Source organism: Fulmarus glacialis, unplaced genomic scaffold (genome assembly GCF_000690835.1).
Source record: "Fulmarus glacialis isolate BGI_N327 unplaced genomic scaffold, ASM69083v1 scaffold36230, whole genome shotgun sequence".
Lineage (NCBI taxonomy): Eukaryota > Metazoa > Chordata > Aves > Procellariiformes > Procellariidae > Fulmarus > Fulmarus glacialis.
This window is the reverse complement of record NW_009190215.1, coordinates 1-22,627: the sequence shown is the minus strand read 5'-3', so window position 1 is coordinate 22,627 and position 22,627 is coordinate 1. Positions and strand designations below refer to the sequence as shown.

At 43.3% G+C, this 22,627-nt stretch overlaps 1 protein-coding gene across 1 annotated transcript; it reads left to right on the top strand.

Annotated features, from left to right (window-relative positions):
* Positions 1-9,094: 9,094 nt before the first annotated feature.
* On the top strand, positions 9,095-22,266 carry NWD1 (NACHT and WD repeat domain containing 1; the record flags this gene model as incomplete). Its single annotated transcript, XM_009584899.1, is given in 23 exon segments — positions 9,095-9,183; positions 9,893-9,946; positions 9,948-10,008; positions 11,593-11,887; positions 12,272-12,585; positions 12,739-13,230; positions 13,329-13,528; positions 13,940-14,143; positions 14,328-14,487; positions 14,958-14,991; positions 14,994-15,074; positions 15,550-15,714; positions 16,293-16,451; positions 16,936-17,058; positions 17,235-17,386; positions 18,182-18,254; positions 18,581-18,588; positions 18,660-18,806; positions 19,499-19,772; positions 20,144-20,704; positions 21,461-21,554; positions 22,042-22,103; positions 22,106-22,266. Coding segments are annotated over 23 exon segments (3,963 nt in total), but the record flags the coding sequence as incomplete, so codon positions are not given.
* Positions 22,267-22,627: the final 361 nt, after the last annotated feature.

The window sequence follows — 22,627 nt, the reverse complement described above, 5'->3', positions numbered from 1 at the left end:
CTCCTGCAACTCATAAGTTCCTTTTTCTTTGACATTTTTGATGTCTACCAAAACAAAAAACTGTTTAGACACAATCACTGTGGAAATTGGATTTCATAGTCAAGGAAATTAAATGGTCTCATATGAGCCTGATCTAATTTTTCCTAGCTCCCACATCTGCCATATCTCCAATTAATGTGACATTTTATATGTAATAAGGACATCAACTCTGGTGTCCTGGCCAAACTCCGTTTCTCTCACCTAAGTTCCCTCTGATTCTTAATGGATAGAACATTGTCACTTTCTTAACTAAGTCTGTGTTTGCAAGAGCTTTGAAGCTGTGAAATGCTCCGAGTGCTATGTATTGGTACTGTTATTATTCTAAACTGTTGTGTAGCATTGCTGCACGTTGTTAATAATAGTGTGTTCCACCTCAAACCTGATCATATTTAACTAGGGAAGAAGCATGGTTCTGGTTTGTTTGTAATCCTGTGGGATACTAGAAGGCTGTGTGAGTGTAAATAAGTATTTATTACTATTTATTTATAATTGCCAGGGCAACCTAATTCATGGACCTGAAACTGGCTTTTTTAAAATGTTGCATCTTTATATAGAGAATTGGATACTTCTAAGTGTGGTCCTAAGCCCACAGCTGCATGCTGGTTTGTGCTTGAAGCAGCGATTTTGGTGTGCTAAAGGACAGCCTGAACACTCTCACTGGATGCAGGAAGTAACATTTCCTATATTCTTGAATTAAGATATAAAGGCTGAAGAAGTGGAATTCACACCAGCCGATTAAAACTACTTTAAAGGACTGATAAAAGCACACCAGCTGAAGATATCGATTATTCTTTGTAGGTCCCTTTCAGCCAAACTAGTGGTCTGTGAAAGCAGCTTGTGCCCAATGAGTGAAGAAGAATATGAAATGCCTTGCATGGCTCAGGGAGGAGCCTGTCAGTTTATGTTCTGCTTAGTGAATACTGGCTTTTAGACTAGTTTTAAGCTGTTCTTATAACCGATCTTGTTCTTAAAAGTGTCATCTTAAGCATTGCACCCAAAAGACCAGAACTCGTTCTGAGGTTTTTCTAATCACCAAGGGCTAGGATTATTGGTGAAGATGGTGTGCATGGGGATGTAGCACTGGGCTTTCCGTTAAGCAGCATGTTGCCATCCCAGCAATAAGGTTTGCTGCTGTCATCTTGAAACTGGGAATATAAATAGGAGGATTTAAGAAAAGCTTTTTTATTTTCTTTTGTGTTCAAAATTGAAAATGACGGTTAATTTAAAAAAAAGAGATTTCTTGTATACAACCAGATGAAAGCCAGTACAAAAGGTCAAATGATCTGTGGGCTTGGGGCTTGACAGTGCCTTAATTTTGTGAGTTTCCCTCGCGTTCAGTAGAAAACAGGAATTCTACCTGACAACTCAACTGTCTGGTTTTACAGATACTGGTCTTCTGAAACCTGATGTATCACTAGCATGCACAAGACTATAAATGTTTTATGAGATGTCTGATTCAAGGGGAATTTTGTTTTATAAAAGCCGTCAACAAATAAAAATTGTGAAGTGACTCTGATTGTCCGCTGGCACTTGAGGAAATATGCGTGTTTCTTTTACTCCCACCAGTCTCAGAAGCCACACACTCCTTGATGTACTTAAAGTCCCCTTGGGCCGATGACAAAATGATTCTAAGTGAAGAGAGAGATCAAACTTTGATATGTCCTACAAGTATGCCTGAGCATGTTATAAATGGAAATAACATGGTAAAAGGTCCGTTGCTTTTGTTGTATTTGTAATGTTGTCGTCCAACCAGACTTTCTGAGATTTCAGGGAAGGAAATAAGGAAACTGACTTCCTTTGGTGTTTATATCAGTTGACTGTGTCTTTCCTTTTCTCACTGTAAGAGGAAGGAGGACATTCATCTGGGACAGATAAATATACACATGCACATACAACCACACACACACAATTCTAGCATGCTTATGTGGAGTTTCATGTAAGTGCCAGGTAAGTGCCACTTTCATGTAAGTTTCATGTAAGTGCCAGAGTCCTTGCTCTTCAAAGTCTTCTGGACTGAGTCAAATCATAGCTGCTAACCAAGAACAGATAGGAGAAATGTTCCATGTTAAAATTAAAGCTCTATACACCTTCAAAGTACTTTATCTGGAATGGGATTAGTATTGAGAAGACAACTGCCATAAAGACGAGTCACAAGTTTCATTTAGTGAAGCCTTCCATAGTGAGCGATACGGAGCCTTTCTTGAATTTCCATGGCTCAGCACTGGTAGTCTTTGCTACAATTTCAGACAGGCATCCTTCATCCCAAGAAGCAAAGATAGATCTTTCAAAAAGCAGCATATTTTAACCATTTAACAGGGTTCTACAGGGCTGCTTCTACACTTCTGGGAAGCCATAATTTACCTGAACGTACTCTTCTTCCTTAAGACTCCGCTCTAACCAGAATGAAAATGGTAGCTGGGCATTTCCTAGAGGGATGGAGTAACTTGCTTCCATGGCACAGGGATGGGAGTGATGAGGAAAACGCGATGCAGTTGATCTACCTGGCTCACTAAATGAGGATCTGCAAAGGGCTATTTATTTTATGAAGGGTTTCACTTGTCTTCCCACAGATCTAACTCTTTTAAAATGTTTGTTAATACTCCTTAATTTATCAGAGCAGTTGAAAATGTAAGTTGCATTGGAGTGTGGGATTTAAAGTCTCTGTATGACCCAACCAATGGAAAAGAGGGTCAGTGCAAGCCTTATGCATATTAAAAAAAAGCTCCAGATAAAAGCACTGGTTTGTGTTTTTTTCGTTTCATGTGGTTTAACCATTCTCCTCTCCCATGAAATCCATTTCAGTGTTATAAACAAATTTTGCTCAGGACTTGGATGGAACAATAAACAAGAGCAGGCTGATGAGAGTAGGTATTTCAAGTGCTTTGAAAAATCCTGCGATGTCTCAAGAGTCCCATGCTGTGCTGGCTGTGCAGAACGTTCCCGGCTCCAAACCCCAGTGCAGCACAGGGTAGGGGAGAAGCATGCCAGCGCTTAGATTTCCACGGGACAGACGTCATTCCCTCCAAAGATGTTCTGATCTGATAACTCCTGATACTAACTCTAGTGAGATGTAGCTAAATTTAGCAATAAGTTTAATCCTCAGAGAGGCCCAGGTTGCCTGATGGAAAAAGCAAAGTGTTTCAGTTGCTGCTCTCAGCGTTTCTTGTTGATTGACAGGTTTCCCTCTTCTGTTACATAGAGTGAGCCAAACCCAGTGTCTACAGCTTTTTCATCGTTGCAGATCAGCTTCACAGATAGGGAAAGCTCTACAGCCCTTACAACGTTTGTAGAAAAAAAAAAAAACCAACAACCCATAGGATAATTTTACAGAAAACATTAATAATTCTTCACAGTAAATGAACTGAAGTAAAAAAAATGGGAGGCCAAAGGAAAGAATTTCTATACTGAAGAGCTTATGTGCGAAAGGGCAAAGGCAATACAATAGAGCCCCAAGCTAGAGCAATCAGTGTTCTTGTTTTCCCCTTTTCCTTTTATTATTAATGACAGCATGTACATTCTTCCACATTTTGTCCACAGAGTAACCAAATTATATAATCCAGCTAAGCGGAAAGACCCAGAAGATAAAGATGGATGTTTCCTTGGCCATCTCCTGAGCAATAGAGAAGCTGCTCCTTTTAACGCTTGCCAGGTGATTAGCTGCCAAATGCCTGATTCTTCTTCCTCCAGCCTATTTCATGGCTGTATGGTGCTTTAAAGGTGTAAAGCACTAGGTCAGTGCTGACAGTGTCAGTCCAAATAGCACATAGGACACATAGAAGCATTAAAAATTACAGCTTTATGCATTTCACAGTAGCACATCTTTATCTGGGCCCTCAGCTGTAATTGTGTGCTTTACAGTTCTTGTGCTATTCTTTAAAGGACCTAACCGGCTACTGTAAGACACAGCACCGAGGATTATATGGAAGGTAAGGCTGATACAGCATGGCATCTCCTACAACCTTAGATACCCAGCTTTTTGCTGCAGCAAGGATTTTTCTCTCAACGTATTTTAGTTCTTCACCAAAATAATGAGAAATCAGAATATACATCCATAAAAGATTTTCTAGAAAGCTCTCAAAGATAGTCTGGATTTAGTACGAGCTTCTACCATCTCTACTAGGAAGACAGGACCTTGACAAGACAAACTACTATCAACAGAGAAAATACGCTGTTGATTCCAAAGCTGAGACAGTCACTCTGCACACAGAGGGTTGATATTTGCCTCTTTAGGATGCTCTTACTACTGGCCCCAAGGAGACCTGGCTTGTCCCGTGTGCCCATCCACAGTAAGGAAAGGCCAATTAAAGAGGTTTGGATTTCATCAGACACCAACAGTGTGGTTCTTACTTGGTAAACACACACAAAATTACCTCCCAGCTAAGAATTTAATCCTGCTCCCATGTGGTCTGTAAAGGCAGCAGTCTGTGAGCAAGCTGTTGGGGGATGATGGCTCATGGAACAGACAGACGGCAAGAAAACAAGTTCCCTATCATACCAGAGCCCACGCTGCCATCGTGACTCACAGTTGCTACTCGCTTCAGCTCTGTGATGACATTTCTGACAAAAAGGAGATGTCGATAGTGCTAAGATCAACGTTCATGAATATCTTTGAGTCTGGTCTCTCTTTTACACTTGTGCATTTGCATCTTTCACACATTACCCCTACAAAAAGTACCACTTATAGTATTTTCTATCATGACTCTTACCTGTTTCCTTTAAGTTCCAAAAGAGAATTTAGGGAGGAAATTTTTTCGAGACCTTGCGAATGTTTTAGGAAGAATCAGTGTGAGATAGTGATTTCATCTTAGCTTTAGGCTACAGGTAGGCTATAGATGTGGAATGCAGGAAAACAGGTCTGATATGTTTAGAGGCTTGAACATTTTTACAGCCTGAGGAAATCCAGAATGTCCCTGGAAAAGATGTGGTTGGTTGATTTTGTTTGGTTTTGATCTGCAAATTACAGAAAGCTCACCAGAAACTGTAACACATATTCCTGCAGAAAGCAAGCTTCTGCTTTTCTAATTATCCTCACGCTTCTCAATCGAGCTGGCAGATCTTGACTTTCCAAAAACAGATTTGCTAGTTGGGGACTTCTGGTCCCACTGCAACCAACTGCTTGTATCAGTGAGTGAGCTAATTTTCTTTGATTTGTTAGTGACAAGAATTGGTGTAATCAGTAATAATGACAGGCATATGCAGTGTAAGATGCATATAGCACGTCACAGATTGCAGTGCCTTGAAGAACAGTCTAAAAATCCATGACTTTAGAGTCCTAATGTTGGCTTAAATTAGATTTAGATGTAGGCTAAACCCTAATGTAGGTTCTCTGTAACATTTGTCTCTTAAGGTAAGACGCTTCGTCTCTCTGCCTGTTTGATTTATGATAGATTAGGATGTCGGTTAATCTCTTATTTGGCTAGATGACTGTGGAGATTAATCAAGTATTGTCTGCAAAAGGAACCCATAAATACAGATTACTAATTTTCCTTTAATTATTCCTCTGTATGCCAGAGGGATACAGGGGGAGCACAGACACATATAGACACCAGCCTCTTAAATCTCATTTCATGAGAGAAATGGAAAAACCACAGCAGCTGCTCTGGCTGATACTGGTTTTCTTTGACATGCTCAGTTCAGTTTCCTGGAAAAGGCAAAAAGCCACAGAAATCATAGATTATGGTCTCCTGTGAGAGAACGGGGAAGCAGAAAGTGGTTCCGAGCGAGTGAATCTGCTTGGCTGGTATAGCACCATCTCTGTTTCCACAGGACATGGAGAAAGCAGCATTTCTTATGGGAAAAGCTATCCTGAACAAATACAGAAACACATATTGAAACAAACTGAAACAACAATGTGCTGTGAATACTGGAAAACAGACCAGCATGGAAGAAAGACATTGAAAAGCACGATCTTTGAACGTGAGGCGGAGACACCTATTCTGTTAGGGCCTCTGCTGAGATGGTTGCACCATTTACCTTCCAAGGGCATTTGTACAAAGATGTTATTTTTCCACTTGTCCTCTGTTGACAGCTGCAGTTTCCTGCCTTTGAGCTTGTAAATTTTTCAATTTTTCTTCCTACCTTTTCCAATGTGCTGCTCTTTTGGGGTTGGTAGCCCAGTCCAAACATAGCCATAAAGTAGTAAATATTTATTGTGCACAGTTTAAACGCCTTTTAGTAAATTCACGCTTGCACAGCTTGACAGAAGGCAAATAGTGACAGGGCATAGGCATACTCCCTGGGTATTAAGAAACCTACTTTAAATGGCTGAGAGCGCCTGAACCATAGATGATACTAGTGCTGGTAGGCTTACCTGATGCTAAAATACACAGATGAGTATTTCTAAAATAGTCAAGAGTAGCGAACAAAGAGACCTCAGGTGTACAGCACCTGATAGGGAGCACATTTAGTGCCTTAGAAAGAGACCCTGGGGATTCTGCCCAAGTGACAAACACCAGTTGCTATAGAGATATCTGTCCTCTTCAAATACAGATAGATCGCTCCAGGATGCAGTGAAGTTTCAGTGAATCTCAGTGCAGACAGTCAACCATCTCCTACTGTCCCTGTCAGAGTAGCTGAAATTTTCCCAGGCTTTCCTTAAAAGAAGGAGCAAGCCAGCTTTCTGGAGATAGGCACCACTGGCTGGTGTTCATTGCCATTAGTCATCTCCTCTCTAACGAGCAGTCTCTGCTGAGGAGAACTCAGGGAGTGCAGATAGCAGCGTGAGCTTCAGTGCAGATACATGCCGGGATCTTCTCTGTGGGAAGATGGTTCCTCTTTCTTTCCAGCCCTCCAGCCTGGTCTGAATCTTCAGCTCAGGTTTTTTCAGGTAAATAAGCTGAAAAGTCTTGAAGCTGCTGAATGCATCAGGCGCTCTCTCTGCTAGAGTCTGCAAAGTGTTACAATGCGGTGAGACTACTGTGCTTAGCAGAGAAGCTGTAAGCTTGCAGCTTCATTTGAAAGTGAAGATGCCTTTAATCTGCTGCATTTTATAATACAGCTTTATTCTGTCAATTTGCACTTAGAACATGTCAGAGATGGCAGAATTCTGCATTAGTTCAGGAACTAATGGCATTTGCAGTGAAGCCAAATTCAGCCTAGGCACTACTGTGCAATAATAGCTCAGCGCAGCGCAATGCCTGTCTGCACACAAGTCAGCAAAGTTTGCAGGCTTTCTTGAAACCCTGGGCAACACACATTTGATTCCCATCCACCACTGTAACAGCAATATTTGTGAAGAACTTCTCTTCTTGGACAATATCCAAATATTTCCCACTTCCTCTGCCTACTGGGACACAGTTGCCAGACTGAGCTCCTAAAGTGGTAACTGGCAGTGGGTAGCAATGACTCAGATTTTCAGGAATTACAAAACTCAGTTTCCCCTTCTTCTGAAAATCGTTCACTCTGTCTCCATTTTTAAATAAGAAAACATAGGCTTAGATGGGCTTTCAGCTCCACAAAAAGTGCCTTCCAAAGAAAGAAAATACTGGAGCATCTCCTCCAGTAGGAGATAACGTGATGAATATGCTGTTTGGACAGTGAGGTGTTTCCAGCCTAAGCAAATAGGTCAGCATTTACAGAAACTGTTACAGCTGCAGTTTCTGGAAGGAATGTATGAGAACTGCATACAATCTGAAATTAGTGGGCATATAAGGACATAGCTAGTGTTAAGGTTTTACCTACAACACCCGTCCAAGTTGTGGTAGACCTCATGTATTTTCAGGAACAGTTTTGGGATGAAGGATGTGACATGTGACTGGATTTTCACCAAAAGACAGGATTAGAAGTTCAACCCACTCTCTCACTGTAAAGTTTGGAATTCACATGAGCTGGAGTGTAAAGCGATACAAGGATTTCCCGTAACTACTGCAACCTTGGTGAGAGCTAATGAATTATTCCAAGGGTATTACACTGAGAGTGCTTGCTCCCTGTTGGACAGCAGTGGAGACATGATAATTCCTAACCCAAGGGAGCCCTTTCCTCATCTGACACTGGCACAGACTTCATTAGCGATCACTTTTCACTTAGAACAGTCCCAAGGAAAGCTGCAGATACAGCCGTTCCCCGTCCTAATTTTAGCATTCCCTCTTGTACTACTTTATCACATGATTATGCAGTGCCATGAATGTTTACATTGATTTCAGGAAGATAATATTCCAGTTCTGAAGAAATTATAAAACATATAAACATAACATAACATATAAAACATAAAAACATATAAAACATATGCAATGAGAAAAATGTCCTTTATATTCCCCATGTCTTTTAATTTTGCAGGTGTGAAAAGTATCAATGAATATAAGACCTGTGTATCAGTGAACAGAAGAGGGTGCATGCATGTGGGCACTGGGAGTGAGCACTCATGCTTGTGTTCGTGTGCATATATGTGCCTACCTTTTCTCCTACTTGCTTTGTCTTCTTAATGTATCTTAAATGTACCTAGTTTGTTGTTTGATTTACTTCAGTGAATATGTCACTTAAAAGGTGTCACAAAGATTTTTCTAGAAAGTGGTAATCTCTCTTGTAAAAAGCACAGCAGGGGAAGCGGCCATAAAAATGTCACAGACTTGACTCTGTATGAAAAGATTCCCTGTGGGTAGAATTGCCTTTTGTTGTGGCTATTTATCACTGCTGAGATGGCCAACAGTGTGGCCGAGCGGTCGTAAAATAGGACGGAGGATTTGCCGCAGTAAGGTGTAAGAAAGAAATACATTTTTCTGGATCAATGCTGCTGTATTGTATTCTATAACTATGCAATCCAAAATTTCCAGATCCAGAGTTTTCATATTAGCAAATACAAACACAGTGTGACAATCCAGTATAGAACCTTGAAAATGCACTCACAATGGTAATGTAGTAACGTGGGCACAGGCCTGCAGACATCTGGAAACCACAGTTTTACAAGACTTAACCACAACGTCATCTATATGAAACTCAACACGCATTAGATGATAGCAACACAAACTGCATTTTCGCTGAAAGGTCTAACATGACACAGAGACAAAGTAAAAACCCAGCTCCAAATTCCTAACTTCTAGTGTGCTGCACAAATCCTTCCATGCAGACATGGCTACAGAGAGAGACCCTCCTGGAGAAAGCGCACCCAGAAGTGCAGGCCTTCTGTCAGAAGCACGGCCTAATGTTTGAGGTAAATCACTTCTCTCCTGTCTATCCTGTCTAAAGGCCATCAAAATATGGGGGATGGAGGAAAAAAAACCCAAAATGCTCATAGGTTTTTCCATCTCCTTAGAAGCCTCCTAGGAGTCAAATACTGCTGTACCAATTTCCTAGAACTTCTGGATAAAATATATTTGCATGCTTGAGTTGTATGGATTTCAGTGCAGAGTTAGGTGGCTAATCATCTTCAAGCACCTGGACATGAGAGTTTACATCATCGTTTCTATATTCAATTGGAAAAAAAATTCCATGTATAAATTCCACTGGATATACTTCAGGGATAGTTGAACTAGTCCTAATAATACTAATTTGCACAGAACTTCTAGCATAAAAGGGCCTATTGAAATGTGGCGGATCCTTATATTCTATGATAGAAGATAGGCTTGAAATGTTGCAGCAAATAACCTACAGTCTTGAGGTTCCTTGTCCTGAAAGACTAAGTCGCTTACTTGGTCATCCATGGTCCAAATCCCTAAATCTTTCACAGGAGAAATCCCTACTGAGAGATTTTGAATATCTCAGCATCTCTTGCAGAGTTCCAGTAATTAAAGTTGCATACCACTAGTGTTCAGACTGATCTCAAAATTAAACATGATAGAATGACTTAATTTTCCCATGTCACTGTTTTTATTATAGTATTGACTAGTCTAAGAATCTTAAAAAAAAATTTTTTTGTGCGGGTAATTGACTTGAGATGGGGTATTTCTGAGCTTGTAGACCCTGATCACAGAAACACAACTCTCTCTGGAGGAAATTGAAGCCTGCCAGAAACTGTCAGCTGCTCCCACCCTCATTGTAAGTGCTAGCACTGCAGTGCATACTCAATCCCTATGGCTAAAGGGAGACGTACAGGGCAGGCCACACACGCTCAGCTCTACTGGACAAGTAAGGTGGTTTTCAAAAGTAGTTAGCCTGCCTGAGCAGCTTCACAAATCAGCTAGCTGATGGGGCTGAGATGTCAGTAACTGCCAGTAGTCCCTAAAAGACAAAAGGAGCCTGAACAGGCACAAGGAAAGGAGCCCTGAACACAGAGTCTCTTCAGAGCAGAAGATAACAGGGGTTGTGTGTATTAACTAGCAGATAGAAGAGGTAGACGGAGGTACACATAAGGTAAGAAGCTCTGGCTCTGAGCTTGCTTCCTGCCCAATACCTCAATATTGAGGAGGTTTTCTCAGTAACTAAGGAATAAATACAAATTCCCCATGCAAAGAACCAGAAATGAAAATGCCATAGCAAACACCACGGACAGAGCAGGGTGTCACACTGCAAGCTGATACCTGTTCCATGCTTCTGCCCTACTCAAATCCCTCTGATCACACCTTCTAACCACTGAAAGCTCCACACGGCAGCAGCCCATCTCACCTTCCTTGAAGCACTTTGGTGACAGCTCCGAACAGAAACCCACACCGAGAACTTTAAGCCTTGCAGAAAGGGAGAGGAGGCTGAGACATCTGCAGAAGTGCCAAGTTGCTTCCTCAGGTTGTTTTGGTTTTAGAAAGGGAGAAAGAAAGTTTTGCTGAACAAAGACAATAAATATGCAGTCCCAGGGAGCATAATTGAAGCCACAAGTACATAAATAACCAATTAAGTATTTGTGCAAGTTGTGCCTGATTTCCCCTGAGCCACTTCCACCAGAGGCCAGCAACAGAGAGGCAGAGACCACAAGAGCCTCACCACAGCGTTACTGCACCCATGAACTCACCATCTCTGAGCAACCTGCAGCTCACACCTCTGTTAGCAGCGCCATATCGCATATGCAGATGGCACCCAGGCAGTGTCTTCCTCAGACTGGTTCTCAGCGTGTACCTAGAAATCTCAGTAGAGCCAGCCACAAAGGTTCGACTACTCCCCCTCCCTTTTACACACACCAGAAGGGCACTGCCTAACGATTACACAGTGGGTTTGCGCTTTGAGCTCATTCTGGTTGTTTCCAGACTGCATGGATACTGGATGTTGACCCTTTTCAGGATCTCCTTCCCTGGCCCAGTCAGATCAAAAGTCCCCAGGCTCAGTCCTGTTCCCTTAGTTCTTCTCCACGCCAAAGCCAATCTTACAGCACTGTTGGCCAAAGTCCTCAAACTGATACTGCTCTGTGCTTCCACTGCCTCACCTCCATCACTCTCCCCCTGCCCCAGACACACTGAAAAGGCCTGAGGAGCAGCTGCTGTAAAGCCACTTCTCCCTGACCATGGGGCAGGCTGGGACTCTGCTTAGCTGTCCCCATCCAACACGGAAGCCACAAGGGCGCTGTGGTTACCAGAAAGTTTTCTGAGCAGCCTTCCCTGGCAATCCGAGGTGCTAAGGCAAGCAGCCAGTCCACATCCCAGCTGTCACTGCAGTAGCAGTGCCTGAATGCCGGACCTTTTTTGCCTGTTGCAGGGACTCCTGAGGGACCACTGTGCGCACCAGACTGTGCCTCGGCTCATTGCGGAGAAGGAATTTGAGGCCCTAACTCTGCAGCTGTCAGGAGACTCTGCCCAGCTCCTGACACAGTGGTACTGGTGGGATGAGAACGTGCTGCCCACCTGCTATGTGCTGCAGCCGGCTGATGGGCAGGCCTGGCATTGCTTGGCCTCGGCGCTGCGCGTGGCAGCCCAGAAGGCAGAGAGGTGTGGGCTGCTCGGCCCAGAGCAGAGGCACTGCTACCACAAATCAGGAGTGTTCTGGCAGGGCTGTAACGTCTCCTAACCAGAGCTGTCAGGGAGGATAGCTGTTTGTTTCAAGACAACATCAGATTGTATACAACAGGAAAGATGCAGGGAAGGAAGAGACTTGCTAACTATCTGCCGTATCCCAAATCCTGAGGAGGGAGGTTGGTGCTGACTAGCAAACAATAAACACCAGATACAAATATTTCTCCTTTTTTCCCCAATCTCCCTGACCACGTCCAAGAGTATGCCTAGCTCAGAGGACATGGGGAATGCTGACCTGCTAGCATCACGTGAAATACAGAAGGACCAAGGGATGTCACATTCATGTTGATGGATGGCTTTTCCTGTGTTCTGTTCTGAAACTGAATGCTCACATCTCCCCCCATTTTTTTTTTGTTTGTTTGTAGCAATTGAATGGGAGATTGAACAGGGTCTCCTCAATACCCAGGAGAGCAACCCAGGGGCTTTCATATTCCTCAGAGAGGTTGAGGATTCCAACAGACAAATTGGGCAAGGGACAAACTGTCCCTTGCTGAAAGAGGACAGTGAAGCAAAACAGCTGCCCAGCAAGCTTAAAGCAAAAATTGCAAGCCATTATCCCAAACACCTCAAAGTACACGCACTGGCATACAGTAAAGACTCTGGGAACCCTCAGCGCAAGGAGAATAACAAATACCTGAAAGAACTTTGTGAGCAGTTCACTGCTGTCACTAATCACCAGGTTTTAGAGAATCTTTGATGCCGAGGACAGATCAGCGAGGAGCCAAGGCGACTTCTGCAGGGGCTGGGGCACCACACAGCTCTGTGCCTGAAGAACTGCAGATTTTTCTGTGGGAGACAGAATTTATTGGATAACATTTTTCACTGTATTAAGCAGAACAATGATAAAATCCACACAGCCCTCATCCTTTCTGGGCCACCAGGCTGTGGAAAAACAGCTGTGATGTGCAAGCTATCTGAGCAGGTGCAAGCTGTTTTAGGGCAAGACAGCGTAGTTGTGATTTGTTTGCTGGGGACATCCCAGCTCAGTTCTGCCATTCACAGCCTGCTGAAGGACATTTGTCTCCAAGTGTGTTTAGCATTTGATTTGCCACCTCCTCCAACCCAGACCAAACAAGCTTGCAGTGATTTAGTCTTGTTCCTCAGTAAACTCTTCCTCACTGTCTCCCATTGTGGCACACAGACACTGGTGGTGTTCCTTGACTTCGTGGAGAGATTACTTCCTGGTGATGGTGCTCACAGATTCCACTGGCTCCCTATAGACTGCCCTCCAAAGGTCCACATCATCACTTCCATTTCCACAGCAGAGCCTGATACTCTGAAAGCTCTCCAACACACTGTGCCTGAGGCTGAAGCGAACTTTGAAGTAGGACTCTTATCCAGTGAGGAACGTGAGGAGATGCTAGAGATGCTCTTAGCGTTAGGTGACAGCTAAGCCCAGCTCAATGGGCCTATTTCCATCAGAGCTTCCCTAGTGGTGGGCAAGCCCTGCTCTTCAAGCTGGCCTTCCATGAGGCCAGAAAATGGGTGTCTTACACTTCACCTTCTGAACTACTGATTGCTAGCACAGCCCAGGACGCCATGCACCGTCTGTGCTAGAGACTGGAAAAGTCACACAGCACAGTTCTTGTGGCTCATGTCCTTGGCTATATTGCTTCCTTACAGTGAGTACTGCTGTATCTCTGATGGAACAGCCCGTATTTCCTGCTGTTCATAGGGAATCTGTCTAAATACAGCCCAAACCAGTCAAAGCTCTCAGTTCTTTGAGCCTATGAATGTGTTCATACATACATTTAGCAAGCATAACATTCCTCTCATACCTGGCAGCCTACCTAAACTATTGTCTTGAAGGGAGATATTCTGGGATTACCTAGAAAAGGAAATTGATCTCCATGGCTTATCCAGGGTCTAAGCTCTCAGCTGAGACTGCCATGTGTGCATGTGAGCTAGTGAGATTTTTAGTGACTAGTACTTTTGAACTGCCAGAAAAACCACTCACCCTCCCACTACGGATATCAGTGTAAACGGTACGGAGCATAAATAATTTCCTTTCATATATCACACTTCACTTGCAGAAATGGGCTGTCAGACATGGAGCTGAAGGACATTTTGTCCCTTGACGATGAAGTCCTCTCAAAGATTCACCACTGCCACCTTTCTTCAAGTAGAACTATCCTGCGCCTTCCTCCTCTCCACTGGGCACGGCTACGCAGTGACATGAGAGAGTGCCTGGCAGAACAGAAGGCAGATGGCTTCACCCTTCTTTGCTTTGCACACAGGTACTCTTAGAGGGCAGAGAATGAGAAGCCAAATCTCTGAGTATGGGATGTTCCTGTCCTGGGCTTTTGGGCACCCTGCCTAGACTCCTCTCTATTCTTAAACTCTGTCAGTGCTGAGACTCTAGGAAAAAAAAACAGCTCTAGCTCCCTGTTCCACTACATCTATTACTTTTTCACTTCCCAGGCAATTTGTTGAAATGGTGCAGAATCGTTACCTATCAAAACAAGACCAAATCAAGAGGCATTTTCTCCTGGCAGATTTCTTCAAGGGAACTTGGATCTTGGGAATGAAGAAACCTTTTACATTGCCACATTTTAGCAGGACTTTTAATGCCGACAGGAAGGTGAGGAATATCAGCAGGCATTTCCATACCTGTAAGCTCTGGACCAGGGCTCTGTGTCTACAGACTGCTGGACAGGGTCTGAAATCAGAAGACAATGGAAATAATAGTAAATAACACTATTCAGTGCTTTCAACAATGACAAAGATTTTTTTTTTTAAACAGGTATTTCCAACCAAGGAGATCTAAAGTCATTTTACAAACTTTGTCATGTAGTTTTCATATATGTAAAAGGCTACTGCAACAAGGAAGGAATTAATTTATTATTCACATCTGCAGAAAGGCAGCCTGCCTTAGACTGTAGCAAGAGAAATTTAGAATCATGAAAAACATTTCCTACTAACAGGAAAACAATGAAAGTCCTGGAAGTGCTGTCTGGCATACCATAAGATAGCATCTAGCACTGAAGTTGTGAAAGCAAACAGATTAATCCACAAGTCATGTCTCAAATCCACTGTTCCGGCTACTCCCAGGCAGCCCCTCAGCCACTCTGGTTCTCTGATGCTGTTGCAATCCGAGGAAGTTGAGTGAATTGCCATTTCATTTACTTAATGCTGGACGAATTGAGGAGCTGAAATGGGATGTGCTGGGTAATGACTGGGCAAGGGGGGGTATACAGTGCTCTGCAGAGGCGTGCTTCATGCCTACAGCCACAGGTAAGAATCACAACCTTTCTGCACAGCATCAATAACCACTGTGAGAAGGAAGCTTGAAAAAGAGAAATAAGCTAACTTTTACAAACTGTTATCCTAGAATTATCACCACAGTCCTTTAGTAGCTGAAATAAATTATCTAGATCCTCCAAAGACTGAGAACAAAACATATTAAAAAATCTAAAAAATAGAAAAAAAAATACATAGAGCATTTAAGAGGCTAAAGAAGGACCTCTGACAACGGGAGCCCTCCACTTCCTCAGCAAATGAGTCTTAGTTCCACAGCTAGTGGCTGTTAAACCTTCTATCCCCTCCTTCCCCAAAAAAGCATTTTTTAATCTCAGTTTTTTTCAGAATACCTGTGCATTCTCAGGGCTGATGTTCTCTGTTCTAACAGTACTTCTTTCTGCAGGGAATATGAACTGGATCAGCTGTAAAATAATTGCCTCTGGAATAGAGAGTGTTGTTGATGACTTTGCCATATGTACTGAATGCATCAGCTGTCCAAAACTACACCTTGTGCAGGACACACTTCTCCTTTTGAAGCCAGCAGTCAGCAGTATACACAGCCCTGAAGGTAACAGCTATGTCAGAGTGACAGAGCGTGACACAAATGTTTACCAGAGGAAAGAATTGGAATCTTCTTTTCCAAGTAAAAGTACTTTTCTGAGGAATTACAACCAGTGACAAAATTCTCTGTTCTGGGATCCATCAAAAGACTCATAAATGCCTCATTCTGGTAGGGCCTCTGTGTGAGCAGCTGAGGTTTCTTCTTTGCCAACAGACATTTTGTCTATTTGAGTATAGTTTACCACAACCAAAGCGCCTGTTGCCCCGTGCCTAGCAGAAGCACCTGTTAGCTATATGGATTCCCTTGCAGCTTTAAAGCTAACTAGAGGAGAGGGTACACAGTGCTGCTCCTCTGTCTTCTCCTCAGAACACCCACTCCTGCCTCAGGGGAAAAATTCTGCTGCACCATTACATCTGCCCATGTTTTACACTGTAGCCTTCCTTATATCATTCAAGTGCCTGGCCAGGTAAGGCCAGCTCAGTTCATTACATACTGTACATCACAACATAAAATACAACTATGGTAGCTCTCACAGGCCCACCACAGTCATGTTCTAAAACGCTTTTTTGTCTCTGCCCTCTTAGGAGTGAGTAAAATATACGCAGAAGTGTTGGCCAGGCTTCTTTTTTTCATGCCTTCTTACGCGGAGGTAATCGGGAAGCTGTGCCAGCAGCGTCTAAGCTGGTGCAGTGTCTGTCCCTATCCTGTTCTCAGTCCACTGTGCGGATTTCTCCAGCCACCTGGTGGGCTCCTACACACAACGCTCACCGGATTCCTCAAAGATAGGATTAGTCCTGGGGACAGATACAGCCCAATAATATCTCTAATCATCCATCTATTATGAATGAGATCCAAGAAACATAATAAATACACAGAGCAAGAAGGAGAGAACATCTATTTCTGTAGAAATACAGTTTTGCCTGTGAGCTTACACAAAGGCAGGATAAAGGTCCATTTGCCTTTGTGCTCAGTCTTGCACCAGTCCCATTCGCAATTGCTTCAACGAATGAGGATAAAGTGGGTCATTTTGTCGTCAGGACAACAAAAGCACACACTGACCTAGATATGTCTGAGGGAACCTAATCTTGCTCTTGGCACAGACTACGGGGTTCAGACAGTATATGGGGGGGGTCCAGTTGGGGAAACATAGCATATTAACAATCTCAAAATGTCTCTCTTCTGTCTGTGGTATCAAGAACAGCCTTTCCTCTTTGTATCTCATGGCAGGTGTCACAGTGATGGCATTTAGTTCTGATTACTGGCTGGCAGTGGCAGGTTCCCAGGACAGCTCAATGCTTGTCTGGAATATGGAAGTTTTTGAGAGGCTGATCGCCCTTCCTGGGCACTCCAGTGAGCCTTCTTCACTTTTTATGGTTGGAAAGCTCTTTTCATGTCTGAAAAGAGCTCTGACAGCTTGGGGATCCTTGAGCTGTAGGCACACAGACACCTCCCAGCTGCCAGCATTCTCCCAATTGCTGAAAGCTCTGAAAATCCCTCATTCTGTGAATCCTCGTCTTATTTTATAGCTGAGGTGACATGCGTGAAAGTGTGTGGAAAAGGAACCTGTGCTGTTTCAGCTGCCATGCACAGTCTGTGCATCTGGAATTCGATTTCTGCCAGAGCAAGGTTTATTATCCAGGATACGCATATCGAAGAACAGCCCTCACATCACCTTCACGTTGATAAGGGGCCATGATTCTATATTCTTCCTCAGATACAAAGGTATGGCCAGTCTCTAACTTAAAGCGTGCTGAAAGAACAAGAACTTTAGAAGTTACAGCCACAATCACAAAGGTTGTAGACAGAAAAGCTACCTCAGTCCTCGCTACTCCTACTTCTTTTGCCACCTCTTTACTAGGTCAATGCTTGGCACCTGGAGACATCAAAACTCATCTTCCAGATTTCTGGAGAGGCGTAAGATGCATGGATGGATGTGTTCTGCAGTATTCAGCCCAAGGCTGGTGATTATGACTGTGTCTGAAGGAGGAACACTTTGAGTCTGTGGAACAGCAACACCAGTGAGCTGAGATCCAAATGTCAGCTATCATGACTACATAAAGAAACACCAACATCCAGTGTTCTGATCCAGAAGCAAGGGAAGATGATAATGGGATTTAGCACATGGGATCTCTATCCATGGTACACATCCATCTGTTCAACTTTCTTATAATATTGCTTTTATTTTCTTATAATATCCAGAGGTTTACTGAGCCAGACAACAGATCTGGTAACCAACGGGCTCTCCTTCTCCATTCTGAATAGAGCATCCTCCTCAGACTTCCATATCCTAGTTCCCAAATGGACAAGCATAACACTTTCTACGCTTCTGCATCTTATAGCTCTGCCCAATACCATGCGGCCAAATTAAATTTCACTGCCAATCTATCCTCTCTCCTTCATGAAAGAGGCAGCTCAGCTATCCTAGCTTCAGGTCTTACTCTTGCCTTTTTTTTGCGCAGATCTCTTCTGATAGAGTTTGCTAGAGAAGCTTCCTGGAAGGGTTTGCTTTGTGGTGGCATCAGAAGATGAATCCATTCTGGCTGCAGGTTCAATAGCACCCGTTCCTTAGGAAAGTTTGGTAATAGCTGCTCTCCCACATGCCAAGTGTCCTTTAAAAAGGGCCAGCATGTGGAATTTCCCATTAGCCTGGCCTTATTAAACTATTGTGCCTAAGGGGGTAACAAAGATTGGGTGAAATTCTCTTTGTGAATAGTCAGAACATTGCCTGTGTACCAGGAGCCCTTTCTCAAGGGAATAAGTGAGATCTAAGTAGTGAAAAGGACTTAAGTTGGCATGATTATTTTTTAGGGTTTCTAAGCCACCCTTTGGCCTTACCTTTAAAGAAGTATAGGAATTAAATGGTATGCATAAGGACATGGAGTTGAAGGGGATTAGAGACTTCCTCAGCTCAACAAATCAGTAACTAACATTTTATTGTTTTAAGCTTTGAGGAGTACGTGCAAGTGTACCTGGCAGACCCAAAGGGATTCCACAGGCTCCTAGTGGCAGATTTGGAACATGAAGGAGTGGTTCATACGGCTGTTATCTCTGCTGGCAACAGCATTATTGTTACGGGTTCTCAGGCTGCATCTGTCCTGGTAGGGAGGGAGGAAGGCTGGGCACCTTCCCAATCAGAAGCACCTCTTACAAATCCAGCTTACAGAATGCGCCCCGATCTAGTAAAGGGGTCGTTTTGATCCCCAGCAACCTGTCTGGGGGTTGGATTTGCAGTTCTGAACATGTTTCCAATACTGCCACACTTCTAAAAAGAAGATGACCATTGACCCTTCTCTTTATTGCCTCAAGCCTTTCTGTTCTCCTTTTATTTTTGACACTGAATGGAGAGCACTTTATCAATTCAGAGGGTCAGCCTCAAGCCAGTGTAAGCCCGCGGCCTGAAATACTATTTCATTTATGAAATGTTTTAAATTTGAACTCCTAAAAGCTGCCTTGTGAGCAGGAGCCAGATGGAATGAATACACAACATCTGGAGGACCATCTCTTGCCAAAGAAAAAGGTAAATAGCCAGCACAGTTCAAAATGTGCAGGATCTATTTAGGCATCTTTCAAAGCAAAGGAAGCAAGGGGGCTGAATGGCTCCAGGTGCTTCAAACATTTGTTTTAGAGTACAAAGGCAATGTTTTGCCTTCTAGTATTAGGATGTTATCCTTTGACTTTACTTATGTTTCTGTACAAGTTAGTTAAGGTAAATTGTTTTACTGCTTAAACAGGACTAAGGAATAAAGCAGCTCAGGCACTGATGACTTCTCCCCACCCCAGCTTTTCCCAGGTGTGGAGTTTATCAGACCAGGGGTTGCTGCCTGACATACTGGATGGCATGGGAGCACCAGTAACACTCTTGGCCCTGTGCGACTGCACTCTGGTTTCTGCCTCCCAAAGTGCACCGTCTCTAGGAGTGTGGAACCTCATTTACAATCATCAGCAGAAAACCTTGGCACCTGTCCGAAATACAGGCTGCGCTGCACTGTCCCATGGGGGGAACTATGTCTATTTTACCAAGCCTGAAGACACACATAAAGCCGTCATTTGGGACACCACAGAAGGTGAACTGCATCTCAGAAATACTGCATTAAATTAAGCCTGCATATGGGGTAGGATAGAAACTAAACAACTCATAGAGGCAGCAAAGGTAGGGTTAGCTTTCTGAGCACATGACAAGCATAGTCTGCTCCTTTCTGCTTTTTCTAAGCGTGAGATTCAGGAAAATTTGTTTCAGGCTTGGAGAGCTTTTTAATCTCCTCTCCAAAGTTTTTTTCTAGAATAGCTTATTATTATGACATGGGAAAACTGGAAATATGAATAATATGCGAATTATTTCACAAATAAAGAAGCCAATCATGAGCCCCATCTGAGGGAAGACATTCGCATGCAGTTGGAGTAAGAACAGTCCTGCTGATTTCCTTCTGTTTCACAGGTGAAGTGTGTGACACACTGGACACCTCTGCCCGAGTGAGATGCCTGGAAATATCTGAGCAAAACCAGCTCCTTTTCACAGGGCTTATATCTGGAACAGTCCTTGACGTTCTACTGAACTCCAGGCAGGATGTAGCGTGCATCTCACCCCCAGAGTAACAGAAACCAGTCAACGACATGGCAATCAACAAGCAGGAAAAGCAGCTTGCCATAACATACGATGATTTAGTCCTTGTGCTAGGTATTATCCCTGCAGATCCATGCCCAGTGATCAACAGGCCCGCCTACACCTTTAAAACTCAGATCCCTGGCTCTCTGATTTCCAGAGCGGCTGTCCTTGCAGATTACAGAGTCCTCTACAGCGTGACTAGCAGGGACTTATTCCTTTATGACTGCCTTCGGGCCCAAGTGTTTCCTTTGGAAGGTCACAGAAGCCAGATCACCTGTTTGGAAAGCAGCCACGGAGAGCAGTGTGCACTCAGTGGATCTGAAGATTCCCTGCAGTGCCTCTGGGACTTGGAGTTCTATCAGCTAGCAGGAACACGAGATGTGCTATTATAAGGTACTACAATGGTAAGATTGTCAATAGTCGTTTACCGCCCTGAGCTGTCAGGGAAGATCCAACTGACAGGATTCCCAGCTCTCAAAGAGAATACCCAAATCCTGTACGTAGCTGTTCAGACTGACAGGCAGCAAACTATTCTCAGCAGCTAGGTCTGATTTTAAAGCATCCTTACATCTAGATACACTATCAAGGTGTCAATGCTGTCTAAGTGAATGAGTGCTGTTAACACCACTCTGACACTAAACATAAGTCATAGGAGTTATTTATTTACAGCTTATTACTGCTCATTTAGCTGGTGTAAGCTAGATGACACAAATCAGTGAAAAGAATGAGACTTCACAAGTTAACAATAGCAACAGAAGGGGTAAATTGGGCTAGCTCAGGAGAATCCAGCAGGGAAAAAAACAGTGATGGAGGAGGCTGGATTAATGCTGTTACTCTTTCACCTGACAAGACACCACGCACGCATCTGAGCTACTGCTTTCCATAGGTGGAATAACGGGCTTTTGTACAGCCATACTAGGCTGTCTTCCCTGCACAGCTATAGAGTGCTTCAGAAGCTAGGGGCTTTATTTTGTGATACCTCCCACCCTTCTTCCAGGATCGCTCTTGTAAAAATCTTTATTTATTACCTTTATTCTTAAGCATTGAATAACCACTGAATACTCGAATGCATCTTCACCTCAACCTGTATTTACCAGCGTAACAATCTAACCCTAATCATCCATTTTCAGCCTACATCTCTCCTGAAAGGCATTTGCTGTGCTTGCTTCTCAAAAGATGATAAGTACTTGTACACTGGATCGCTGGATCAGTCCATTACAGTCCAGAATGTTGCAAGTGGTGAGTAATTGTGAAATGCCAGCAACCTCGAGAGTCTGTACTCCTTCCTGTATCAAACAGGCTTGTAGCATCCTTCACGTTGTAAGAAGGGAAACGTGCCATACAGCAACAGTGTGTGCAAGTATCAGAACAGAGGCTAGAATACCGAATCCAGAGGTAGCGTATTAACATTGTGACTGGAAGCTGCAATTGCAAGACTGCAGCTGGAGTATTCCAGTACATAGTAGAGAAAAATATTCGGGGTTCAAATATCAGCAGCAAGTTTAACGGCAAAGCAAGAAAGGTTTCTCTAAGTTTCTATTATGCAAATCATCTATAATGCTCTAAGGAGAAACAAGCAGCATGGCTTATTTTTTCTCCCTCCTCCTTGCTCTTCATGTGACCCAGTTTTACTGAGTTCAAATCATCTGGTGACGAGGGACCATTTGAGGGAAGTGGCATATTTTAAGTCCAATCCAGTAAATGCTTTATTCTGAGCTTGGTTTCCACAGGTGCCTTGCTGGCTGTACGTGTGTATACACAACTGCTAACAGAATTGTACCAACTGCAGATGGATTGTTGCAATAACGAAAGTTGGTTATGTAATTTGTGAAAAGTTTCACTGTCCTAAGACCACCCCTCCTCGGTATAACCCACTCCAGAACATCGTAGCAACGTGTACAGTAAAATCCAGAAAGAAAGACAGGAAAAATTCAAGCAAGCAACAGTACAACCAAGTAAATTCTTCCAGGAGCCTGATTCATACCAGCAAGCTCTCTCAAATCTTTTCAGTGGTGTCAAAAGCAAAGATGAATAGGATAAACGTGCATAAACACCCAGAATTGAGCTTGTGGTTTTCTCTTTCTACCCTTTTGCCTTCGTGTCTCAAAATTACGATATTAAACATCTCTGAAAACTCCTTTGCTGGGGTGGTTTAGTCTATTAATATCTTGGCACAATACTACCATAGTAATAACCACGTAAGATAAATACGAAAAAACAAAAACAAAAAACAACCCTAAACCCACATTTTGTCCAACTACACCAGACCAGGCGTTGGAGCTCGGTGCCGACCACTGATGGCAGCCCGGCCGGAGC